The 13,195-nt window shown below is 36.7% G+C and overlaps 1 protein-coding gene across 1 annotated transcript in view; it reads left to right on the top strand.

Moving 5' to 3' along the window:
* Positions 1 to 9,131, top strand: part of LOC131852908 (zinc finger protein 608-like) — a 121,108-nt gene extending 111,977 nt beyond the window's left edge. The window contains exons 5-13 of the mRNA XM_059203657.1: positions 729 to 816; positions 1,620 to 2,343; positions 2,456 to 2,665; positions 3,009 to 3,122; positions 3,401 to 3,729; positions 4,199 to 4,400; positions 4,785 to 4,874; positions 5,738 to 6,122; positions 7,220 to 9,131. Coding sequence (XP_059059640.1) covers positions 729 to 816; positions 1,620 to 2,343; positions 2,456 to 2,665; positions 3,009 to 3,122; positions 3,401 to 3,729; positions 4,199 to 4,400; positions 4,785 to 4,874; positions 5,738 to 6,122; positions 7,220 to 7,281 — 2,204 coding nt within the window. The 3' untranslated portion in view covers positions 7,282 to 9,131. The remainder of the gene's footprint in view (positions 1 to 728; positions 817 to 1,619; positions 2,344 to 2,455; positions 2,666 to 3,008; positions 3,123 to 3,400; positions 3,730 to 4,198; positions 4,401 to 4,784; positions 4,875 to 5,737; positions 6,123 to 7,219) is intronic.
* Positions 9,132 to 13,195: the final 4,064 nt, after the last annotated feature.

Below are 13,195 nucleotides of genomic sequence, written 5' to 3'. Positions count from 1 at the left end.
CTTTCTACTGTATAAAAATGTCAAACGTTTCAGAACTTATTTTCATTGGACCGCAAAACAATAACTATAGCCAGTTGGTTCTGTTATTATTTTGAATATTGAATAATCTTATCAAAAAGGATGCCTCCACCATTTTCAACTCTACAGATAAAAAAAATGTAAATTGTAAAAGACCGTTTTAGGTTTTCTGAATAAAGGGTAATAATAGATTATTAGTTGCGTATTGTAGCATTTTTTTTAGACTGGGCGTGACATTATGAGTGCAACATAAATTATTACAATAAAGTTTGTCAGGCGCAGACATGTTAATCTTAAATGTTGTCTTAATGTTCTCTTCGTTTAAATGTAGTCGTCGTTGATATTTTCTCCTAATAATTTATGGATATGGGTTATGACAGAATAGCAGAGAGGGTGAACTCACAGTGAATGCCTTTATTACTTGTGCCCAGAAATTGTATGAGATTATACTTATTATTAGTATAGGGTTCGACTTAGTTCAGACTCCTAACACTCACAAGGCATATCTTGATGAGAAATATCATTAAACATAATTTATGTATATTGTAAAGTTCCTTATATATGTATTACTATAAGAGGTGACTATGTTTCAACTTATTTAGTAACCCTTATTTGTATGTTGTAATAATCCTTGTTTAATTTTATTTCGCCATTTGTAGTAATATTGTTCCGTGAAGCCATAATCTGACCGGCTTAGTGTTTGGTTGCAGGTGTATTGGTAGTGAACGTGACGTGGCGAGGGAAGACTTATGTGGGCACTTTACTGGATTGCACGCGGCACGACTGGGCACCACCGCGGTTAGTACCAATATTTTTTATACCCTGTATATATGACTTGGATTGGTAAACAATCTAATTAAAATTGCCGTGTTTGGTCGCAAAGAAAACATTCTGTATATTCGACTTATAATGGAAAATCATCACATTGTGATGAATTACCTGCGGGGAAGTGGAAAACATTAAAATAAATAAAACATCATAAAATATATGTTTTGTTTTAGACAGGGGTCTAACGGCTCACTGCTTTACTTCTGATTGTCGCAGGTTCGATATCTCGTACGGTATAAAGACGGTATTACTGTTGTATTCATGAGTATGTTTGTTTGTGTCTGGGTGTCTTCTATGTAGGGATATCATTTGTGTATTTACCAAAAAGTGTATCTAAGTGTCTCTAATAGTTGTTTAGTAACGCTAACACAAGCTCTGCGTAGTTTGAGACTATATGGCGCTGTGTGAATTGTTCAGGGATATTATTATTACCATTCCTGAGAAGTATGTCATAGGTTTTTGTATCTTTTACTGCAATAATAATATTATTACAAATGCGAAAGATTGTCTGTCTATTTGGTCGTTAGCTTTTCAAGACTAAACGGTAGAATGAATCATAACGAAATTTGAATATGGAAATATATGGGTATTACGATGTCGAACATAGGGCAATATCTTTTACATCAAGAAATAAACTAGAAGTCGTGAAAGTTTGTTTTGCTACCAACATCGTGGTTAAGGGCCAGTAGCAAATATCAGTAAGACGACAATTTCAAAAAGCTATTATGTAGTAAGTGTAAGAATATAATGTCTAATACCTTTTTAATTTTCAGATTTTGTGACTCACCAACCGAAGAGTTGGATGCGCGGACGCCTAAAGGACGAGCGAAACGTGGCCGCGGTTCTGCACCCACAGACATGACAAACTTCACAGAGACTCGCTCCTCCGTCCACAGTAAGCTCCGCAACGGCGGGGCCAAAGGGCGGAGGGCGCTCCCATCTCCCACGCCTTTCACACCGCCACGACCAGACTCCAAAAGGAAGCGTACGTCCGAAGCGGAGGAACGTCCGCCCACACCGAAAGCAAAGCGACCACCTCCTACGCCGTCGTCGCCTCCTCCTGATCCCGTCCTGCTCGAATGTCCCGAGCCAAATTGCTCAAAGAAATATAAACACGCGAATGGGCTCAAATATCACCGGTCTCACGCACACGGCGCTCCAGATGACGACGATAAGGACGGCTCGAGCTCGGAGCAAGAAGAACCTACAGTAGAACCTGCATCGCCAGCGCGACCGCCTTCGGAACCCGCCACGCCTGCGACTCCCGTGAAATCGCCAACACCGGCTAAGTCACCGGAATCGAAGTGCGATAAAACTCCAGAAAAGTCGCCGGAGAAACCGGAGGTGAATGCAGAGTCGCCGCAACAGACCAGGTTTACAGAAGAGTTTGCGAGCACGCCAGAGCCTCCGCCAGCGGTCGAGCGGCCGCCGACACCGTCCGTGCCGTCCACGCCGCCACCGGAAGCCTTGCCTACGTTGCAACCGACTCAATTTAAGGTTAGCTATTTAACGTCTGTACTATTTTATGATTTATAATTTCAGAAATTTAGATAATTAGACGGTACATTTTATGCAATAGAATTAATTCTAAAACAAAATCAAAATATAGGTGAAGCCAAGGTCGGCCTTAATGCCGGCTGAGGAGCGCAAGTCTACGGAATCTCCGCCGGACGCATCCCCAGGCAAGCGACGTGCGAGGCGTTCTCCGACGCCTGGGGTTCGTTCGCCGGCTTACTCGGACATCTCGGATGACGCCGCGCCGACGGACGGCGCCGCAGATCCGGATCCGGCACACCGGCCTTTCCCCGTCTATCATCAGGTGAGCACACCGCAATAATTTTTTTTTTAACAATGTTATAATTATAATACATGTAATATTTTAGAACCAAGGAAACAACATAGGCAATCGCAATTGTTATGGAATTCTATGGATTATATCCATCGTGTTTAGACTATTTTCATTTACGGTTAAAGTATACTTATGAGTATACTTATTAGTCTTTCCGAATTATCAAATTTTTATTATGATGTTATTTTCTATTCCAACCGCCGAGCAAATAATGCAGTGTTATGCTACACCAGATTTTGTGTTACTTAATGTGGAAAAACGTTATATTACTGTTGTCAATAAATGAATTCTGATTTGTAATATTAATTTACAGTACTATGGACAGCCACCGTATCTACCTCCGACACATCCCCCGACGACTGCGCCACCCCCGGTCGACAAAGGAAAGGAGGATCTGAGCAAAGGAGATCCGAAAGCTGAGCACAAGGTAATACGGGTTTACCACTTGTTTATATAAATGATTTTTTTTTATTACAATTCTTTATTCTGTCTGACAATTATATAGAAATCTGGCAACATATTTTTTTGTAATCCATATTTTTCTTACAGTAAAAATGTTTGTCTGATTGTTTCATTTTGAGTCTGAACGGCTCTTAATAAAATTTACGTGAAGATACATATGTCACACTCATAGACTATCTTTTTTTTAAAGCATACGAAGTCACGTATGCTAGTTATTAATATATTGTTTAACCAATTTTCCAGGACGGCAAACCTGAGACTGGTCCGCAGAAGGTTCTACCACAGCATTTCTTTCCATACAATTATGTCCCGAATTTTCCATACAACGTGGAACCTAGTGGCGCGCCGCCTGGGGCACAATTAGATGATAAGAACAAAGAGCCAGATCGCTCCAAAACCACACCTAGCCCATTAGATAAGAGCAAGCAGCCCCGCGGACCGGACGGTAAAGAGAATCCGGCGAGGCCTAATGACAACCATCAGATATTGAAGGAGAGCATAGAGATGAAGGCGCAGATGGGACCTTATGCCTTTCAGCGGCCGCCGCATGCACGGGAAGAGGAATTAAGAAGGTATATACCCTATTTTCTGTTTAAACTTAAGACTATGTTTCTTAAATGGTTACTTTTCTATCCTTATCATTTATTGGCCATCTATCCTTATCATTATTTTGCCTCTTTGGCTTTTATATCTCTTTTAGCACATTTTGAATGGATGTTTAACTCCATGGTTAATCTTATTTATGGTAAGTGGTCACCGTCTATATACATTAAGATCACCACTGACTTCACTTCCTTATGTGACTCCTATGGTACTCTTCGTGCATTTCCTTTCCTAAGAACTAAGATACAGCTATACCCTGTAATTTCACTACCATATCTCAATCTTCAATTGAAACAGATGTTATAAAGCAAGCTGTTAACAGCTAAAATAAGACAGTACCTAGATAACTTTATACAAAGTTAGCGTCAGCCGTTCACTTTACGTAAATCGATTACCAAACTCTGTTTTTAAAATTTTCATGTATTTATGTGTTTCCAGGTATTACATGAGCTTAGAGCAAAGAAGAAAAGAAGGGGGCAGTGAGTCCAAGCCGCCAGGGCCGAATTCGGGGCAGGGAAACGGACCTCCGCCGTCCGCGGGCGGCCCGGGGGGCCCGCCACAGGTCGCCTCGCGGCCTCCACAACACGCACATAAACCACCGTCTAAAGATAAAGACGACAAGCCCAAAGAAGAAATTAAGGTTAGGAACTCTTCTTCGTGTTGTTAGTCTATGATAGAAGAATAATTTAGTATTATAAGTTACTTTGATGAACATGAATAACAAGCTAGAATTTGTAAGAAAGCAGTTAAAAAATCTTAAAAAATGTATATTTTGTTCAAAACAATTTTGGTTTAGAATACAGTGTTGGGATCACCTTGTACCTACAAGGTAGTAGTAGGTCACCTTGTTTTTTAGTTAATAGTAATAGTGTAACCCAGTAGAATTATATATAAAAAAAAGCTAGCCTATAAAAAAAGTAAGCCGCTAGACCACGGAGGCCGTCTAATCCTTTTTTGTATAAACAATTGATCTGAACTTTAGCTTTCGTTTATAGCTTGTATAGTAATTGTTCTCAATACGCAGGTGAAGCAAGAAGGGCAGAAGCCTACGACGGAGACTCAAGGGCCGCCGCCGCCGCCTACCTCACAGTACTACCTCCCCCCGTATATGCAGGTAGGAAAAAGGGATAATTTTGATCGCCAAATTTTTATTACCCCTATATTTATATTGAGAGCGTGATCTGGTTTTACTACCACGATTTGGACCTAAATGTTCTGAGGTAGAATCAGACCAAGACTTAATTTCAATATTTATTTTTCATTAGCTCTCCGGTGATGAAACTGATGATATCAAACAAAATTATTCTGATGGACGGCGGCAAGCTCGTCCCTTGCCTCGTTGGATAAAATATCCAGATGTACCCAACTATAGTTTTTTTGTATATTATAAAGAAATGGTGCACCCGCCTGCGCTAACGGTTTACGCTGATATGAGCATGAGGTCAGGTCAGTTAGCCCATCGTGATAAATTCACCTGGAATTTATCACGATGGTTTCCAGGGGAAACCGCGTGGAGGTCAACCTGACATGACCCAGCTATAGTTACCCAGCGAAATGTGGGGATATCAAGTACTGCATTCACTACGACTTTGACATATTATAATGCCGCTGTCTGTACCATCTGGTATAATAGTCATGACGGTTTATTATTTTATATATAAAAGACTATACAGTAAAATAGTAAATAATAATTTCTCTGAACAATGCACACAGCGCCCTCTAGTCCCAAGGAAAGGAGAGCTTGTTTTATGGGTACTAGATAACTGGTATAAAAATTTAATATATATGTATATATATTTATAAATACATACATAATGTACATAGAAAACACCCAAACCGATACAAACAATCATACTCATGAATACAAAATTTGTACCTTGCAAAGAATCGAACCCGGGACCATTGAAAGTAAAGCGGTGTGCTAAATCGATCCCGTCAAAAAATAAACATATGAAGATATGTTGATACTTCCTACAGGCACCACATTATGGCGCATTGCCGTTCGACCCAGTGTACCGCGCTCCATTGAGCCCTATGCTGGTGGGGAGCTTCGGCGGCGGGTGGACCGTTCCCCGCTACCACGCGCCCGAGGACCTGTCTCGACCCGGAGCGCCAGCGAAGCTCGAACTTCTGCCGCCCGCGCACGCAGCCCACCACGCGCAGTACTACGCGCCAGCGTCTCACGCGCCGCCCCACAAGATCCACGAGCTGCAGGAGCACGCTAAGTCGCCGCAGGGCAAGCCGCCGCGCCCCGAGCCGCCAAAGGAGCCACCGCGGTCTCCGCCCCCGCAGCGACACGTGCACACGCACCACCATACCCACGTCGGGCTCGGGTACCCGCTCTATCCGCCGCCTTATCCTGGTGAGTATTTTGTAGTTGAAGCTAATCACTTCATCTAACACTACCTGTGTTAGATATACTATTTCAAATCAAAATATCGTTATTCATGTAGGTCTATTATCTCTTATGATATGTCATATGACGGTAGATTTACCTTCAGTTCAGTGTGCTTTCGAGCTAAGAACTCAAAAGAATCTCGGCTCTTATTCTTTTAAAATGAACTTGTACATGTTTACAAAAATACAGATTCATTTTTAAATTCAAATTTAGGAGAAGAACATTATATATATTATGTTTTTGTTAAATAAGTAATCCAAATTAAACAGAAAAACATGCTATAAATACTAATTTCTTAATCAAATTAAGCTAGTCGCTTAATTAAGACACAAAATTTGTAATTGTATTACTGAGTTTATGATAAACAAGTCACAAAGATAATTAAATTACTTTAAAGTAATAAATGAAGCATCGTTTTCGTAAATTAATGAATTACAATATAGATAACAACTTACTTCGATTTTTATAAAATTAACACTCTAAATGATTTACTGATTGTGTTTATGAAATAAATCAAACACTGCTTTGCTTTTATTATTTATTAAACGCATATGTTACGCTCAAGTGCTTTCTTTATATCACTTTGATATATAAAATTAATCATTTTAACTTACTAATAATTAATAATAAAATGTAAGCCATCAATATTGTGCCTGATTAATTAATAAATAAGGTAAAACCTGTAATTAAAGTAAATTGTAAACACCGTTATTTATCAATTAATCAGGGACAACTAACAAGCTGTATTCCAATAAATTTAGAGAAATTGTTTATGATCTATAGCTCTGTACATTTCTTTGACTACCCTAACTCGGTAATTCCAATTTTAAAAATATTTTTTATACTTTATAATCATGACTCTGTGAAAAACATCATCTCTACCCCTCAACCAGTGGTGGCTATCGTTGGCCATTCCTAACTTGTGTGATATTGGTTGCAGGGGCCCGATAGCACACGGCCGACAAGCGGCCGAACCCCGCTCAACCCGTGTAGCTATCACCTAGAGAGATGTCATTCTAAACAGAGAAACTACAGAGAGTAATGGAGATTGTGTGTTGCAGCGGCAGCAGTACTGGCCAGTACACAGGCGGTAGTGAATTCATTCCCGACGCCGCCCAAATGAATCGAACGGAATGACAACTAATGGACCTGACCCTCATTTATTCGCGTCGTAGTTGACGCGGGACAAGCTGAAGCCGGCGTCTCGAAGTGTCGCTTTATCAAATATTGACATGATCCGACCTGAACGTTATGGAATTGAATGTGACAGTGATGTGACTCTAAAGACAGTGATGGACTGAAAAATAAACAATCTAAATGTAATTCTTCAATTGGACTCAATCTCTATGCCAGTAGCCATAATTTAAACACTGTGATCTCGCGTAACCCACGAATGTGTATGTGATGTGCGCTTTGAATGTTATAGCATGTGTCTGAACTAATAGTTACCTGAATTGTTTTATAGTGAACCAAGTGTTGTGTTGAGACTCCGCCATGGGTGTTGTGGACATTGTGTGTACCCAAACAGTAGGGGGCATGCGGGACTTGCCTCGCCCTCTACCTCTATACCTAATTTGTTTTATATGTTTACTAGTGAAAGCACAAACTAGTTATGTAAATATTAGTATTATGTGTAAATTAATTTACATCCATAGTGTTCCATAAGTATGTAATATAAACATCGAATTCTCCATCTGGGCATTGTACTGATGTTTGAAGCCCCTAATTTGATATCACGCGAATTCAGTCTAGTAAGATCTTTATTTATGAATACTGCATTCCACAAAAAAATCGAGCGTACCTAGATTTAAAGTTAAGGATAAATGAGTAATGTTTAAGTGATTATAGTGTAAGTAAGGCGTCAATGTGATCATACAATATGAATCGTAGCGTGCACAAAACGTACTGTCTCGACTATAGTGACGAATGACTTATTGTATAACGTAGAGAGCATCCTATAGAGTCGTGGTGTGTTTGGACATCGCTGTATGTGTATGTATGGCTTTTAATGATAACTTTTAAAATCTCATAGTCCGATATTCTCATACAAGGGATTAGTGTTTCAGTATCTCTTTACTGTGTAGTAGTTAGTAATGGTGTCATTCACGACATTATGCTTGGTGCAAACACAATGAGCGCTTTTATAATTTACCGTACGATGTTACCGTGGATGTCTATGATTCCATCAACATTGGTGTTTGGCATGACATTTAATGTTGATGGAAAATCAAGTGTTCATACAATAGAGTACAATTTGCTTCCGTACTATATAAGGTACCACCAAAATACCTGCATTTCCTGCTACAGAGTATAGTGTTAGTTATATATACTACAATAATAAAGGAATTTCATGTCTTGGTAGTATTAAAAAAATATTTCATAGCCAATTTTCTTCACTGTATTCAAATAGACACTAAGGCAGTTTCATTGACCCTTATAGCACCAAACAACACAATTACACAATATTTGTATTTATTGATGTTTTTATTTGTATAAAAACAATTGTGACGTTGTGGACACGAAATTCGACCATTATCGTAATGTATACATCTAATAATTGTAATACTACATCCTGTATAAGGGCTGTATTCACTAATATGGGAGCATCCTATATAGATACGGAAAAATCGTGGTGTAGCAAATGTTACGTTAAACTATAAAAGATCATCGTGCATGTAACGGGCGTCAGCGCTGCAAATTAGTTCAGTTTGTTAATTACTTTTGTGTCAAATTGTATTTAATATTTGTTGTTGGAGCCATTCAAACTGAAGTTCCATAATAATTAATGTACTACCCAAATGCTAATTTTATTTACAATCTTTCACGTGACTTCGGCTGTATGGTTCCATTACCGTTAGCATGTTAAGAGGTCTGCAAATAATAATAGTATTCTCAGGATCTTCTGTTTAAATTTGTGATTTTATCGTTACTACTACAACATAATGATATTTTTCAATATAATTAAGAAGAAATATGGATCTCTCTGAACTCTGAAATATGGATTATACCATATTTATTCTTAAGTTATGTTCAGAGTATAAGTAAGAATTTGTGATTGTTCCATTGGTTGTAATGATAAGTTTCATAAATTCAATGTTTCATTTTTTTTAATCCTAATTAAGTATATACAAATATTGTGTTCATATTATTTTTTAAATATTTTTTATACTATACCAACAATTATATATACTGAGATTGAATTAAAACTATTTTTATGTTTTTATAATTTAAATTTTTGTGTTTGTAAAGAAATAATAAAATAACAAAAAAATAACAGGAGATTGTGACATTACTATACAAAAAGGCTTCTTCTAAACATGCTATACCTATATTCGGATTTAATTGTTCATTACAAGTCTTCCAATCAGTTGAATTAAAAGTTTTGCAAATGTGTTTCGATTTAGATAAACTGGTTCACTTAAATAACTACACTGTATGTAGTTTTATGTTTTCCGAAGATTCAAATAGACGGATAGCAAAATATTAATTGCATTTTCACTGTAGTAGATAATAATTTTATAACATTAGATTATTATATTCAAATAAACATTATTTTCATGACATTTTGTCGATGTACCTATGTACCTGTTCATTGATAAATTACTGAAATATTTCTACAAAAGTGGGGCCTAATCACTTTAAAGATTTTCTAACATTCTATTGACCAGTGACTGAGTTATTTTTTTAGAATTATTCTATTCTGAATACAACATAACTATCTACTTACTTCCAAAAAGGTACATTGAGATTAGTCTAGAAAGAAATATTAATTGATAACGCTCTGAGAAAAACGCGTATTAATGTTTTTAAATAAATTATGCCACAGAGTGTGGTCGTCGTTAGTAGATATTCGTGTAGTTTTATTCCTGGTTAGGCAAGCACGAGTGCCAAGTGACTATTCTTGTTTTCCGAAAATATGTTGAAGATAACATACTCGAATAGTACTTAAGCTGTGTCCCCTTTTATTGCTGTCAACAGTTTTTGAACGCTTCTATATGCACATTATACCATGACGCGATACAATTTATTATAAAACTGTTGACAGCAACAAAAAGTTACTCAGGATAAGTATGAATGAAAAGTATGGGCAGGATATAGCTGAGAGTGCGATTTACTTGCGTAAGCTTCCCTGTACTTGTACAAGTATGCTAGAACGTGTGTTGGAGGACACTTGCGCAAGAACATCGTCGTGTGTAGCTACCTTAATATGATCTCACAGCAGCGCCTCTGTGCATTGTCAACAAATGCAGACTGATTTTAGATTTGATTTGTCATTAAGTTTGCATACGCCACGCATATTTGTAACAGAATCTTCTCATATATCACTAGCTACCGGTCCTAGCTTCGCACAGGTGTACATGCATTATATATATATAAACCTTCCTCTTTAATTACTCTATCTATTGCTAAAAACTGCATAAAAATCAGTTGCGTAGTTTAAAAGATCTAAGCATACGGATAGCGGAGGCGATGTTATTTTCTACTATGTAAAGATAAATATAGCATTTGATTCTAAATTGTACTGAATATAAAACTCTTTTATCGTTTTTATTTCTTATATATTTATAACAGCTTCGGTAGCCTAGTTAGTGATTTAACATACCGCCTTCTGACAATTTCGGGTTTAATTCCTCGCAGGGTAAAAACATTTGTATTCATGAGTACGATTAATTGTATTGTTCTAGATATATCTATAAAAAAATATATAAGTATTTCTATCACTTGTTTACGATCCGTAAAACAAACTCTACTTAGCATGGGACTAGATAGCCCTGTGGAAATTCTCCAGCGTCCTGTGTAAATTATGTACTGTACGTGATTGCCTGTCATCATGTGAACATTACAAGGCCTATGGTTTCCGAATATGGTCCTGTTACAATTATGCGTGCGACGTGCACCAATCGGCACGAATCGAACGTTACGCTTTCATTATTTTATATCCACTAGTACCAGTGACAACGTGGTATTGAACATGGTCATTATATTTATAATGCATCTGTATATGTTATAATATGAACATTTGTGTATTTTTTTGATGTAACTAAAGCAAAGTTTGATTTTTCTTAGAAAAGAATTCGAGACGTTTAAAAAAGGAATAATAAAGATAAATTATTTCTTAGTATGCGTTTTATTTCATTATAAAGTCCCTTAGAATTATTGTCATGTTTATTAATTATGCAATACTAATATAATAGTTTGACTAGGATGTAAAGAAATACAAAAAAATCACTGTTACATATGAACACTTACGACACGCGTTTTAGCATGGTAACCATGACCTAAAGGTAAAATGTAGATGGTTTTTGAAGGTTCACTAAATTCCACAAAATTACTGTAAAAAAAATACCGTCACATGTTTTTTTATTGCTATATTATATGTATATACTAGCCTTGCTTTGAACGTATCTCGGTATCGTCTTTTACAGTAAAATGTAACCAAACATTACAATGATCATCTTCACCATACTATAACGCGGATATATAAAGAAGTATATTTATATAGTTACTTTATGGCTACACAAATATTCTTCCAAAATACTTATACACAGGTACACATACCAAATTAATCATAGTTAAATTAGTAAAAGTTTCTTTGTAATCCTCAAGCGGTTGCATAGTATGTGATTATGAGGATAATTGGTTAACCTCCAGTATAAACGATCTTTGGTGATTATTAAACCTTAGCACTGGGGGAAAGTGGATCATTAGTAATGAGGACTGATGATCTTATTACTAGCAATGTACCATATCAGGTTGAACTCCACGCAGCTCCCCCATCCTTGGAAACCATCGTGAAAAATTCATCAAGAATTTATAGGCTAACTGACCTGACTTCAAGTTCATCGTATCATGCTCCACTGGTCCCCGCCACCGTAAACCGTTAGCACCATTCCATTACCATACATAAAAGAAAACTCTTAGCACTTCACTTCACTCACTGCAGGTGGGTTGCTGCAGGCACAACTTTGCTGAAATGAGTTATCGATCATGACCTTCCATGACCCACCTCCTGTCTTTTTCTTTTTATGGATAATGATGTATGGTGCACCCGATTTCGCTAATGGTTTACGGTGGCTTACCAGTGGAAGTTGAAAAGATAGCCATGGTCATGGTCAGGTCAGTGGTATCGTAGATAGTATTAAAAACTTGGGGAGCGCTAAGGGTTAATAACTGGCATTTGTTACTATCGTGACTCTACGTAGTACTACTTACTTACTACACACAAAAACAAACCTTAAGTAGTTAATTCATAAAATAATAAATCAATACGTAAATAAATTATTATCCATCAATACAAAATATGTATTAATATTTACATATTATTCATTATAAAAAAAACATTTATAAAAACGAAAATTAGTTTTACACGTTTAGTATGTGCATTTGGGTTAGACAATTAAACAGACTTTTGAATACTATACGCAAACACATAAATGATATATTAATTAGTTAATTCATATAATAGTGAATAAATTTTAAGAAATCTTTAGTAGCAAAATGAAAATGATAATAATTTTTAACGTCAATACCAAATATATCAATAATTTAAAAATATAATAGTTCATGTAATGATATCACGCCTCAATGCTTCATAAATGCACATACTAAGCACATAGGATAGATTATTTTGGGAAGACCAAGAGATGGAAGGGCACACGCATCCAATAATGGTCAGGCAGCTGAAATAGCGGCAGAAGTCAGTTAGTTAGTACGTAGATAATAAAAGGTTACACCAAATAAGTGTACCTACAATTCTTACAGTAATATATATACTAATTGTGATTGGCAGTTCACAGTAAAATTATGTCTACACACTATTGTACATAGTACAAATGTTTAACTTATTTAAAAATTTCATACCTATCTACAATTATGACATTTGTTAATAAATACTTAAAAATTATGTAAAACTATATAATCCAAGGAAAATATCAGCCGTTGTATTATACAAATATATTGGAGTTTGTTCCTGAATTTTTTTAAATGCATTGCAATCATTTGTTACCAACAAATGATTGCAATGCATTTAAAAAAAC

The sequence above is a fragment of the Achroia grisella genome, unplaced genomic scaffold (genome assembly GCF_030625045.1).
Source record: "Achroia grisella isolate CSIRO2021 unplaced genomic scaffold, CSIRO_AGI_Agris_v1 utg869, whole genome shotgun sequence".
NCBI lineage: Eukaryota > Metazoa > Arthropoda > Insecta > Lepidoptera > Pyralidae > Achroia > Achroia grisella.
This window is presented reverse-complemented; position numbering and strand designations above follow the sequence as displayed.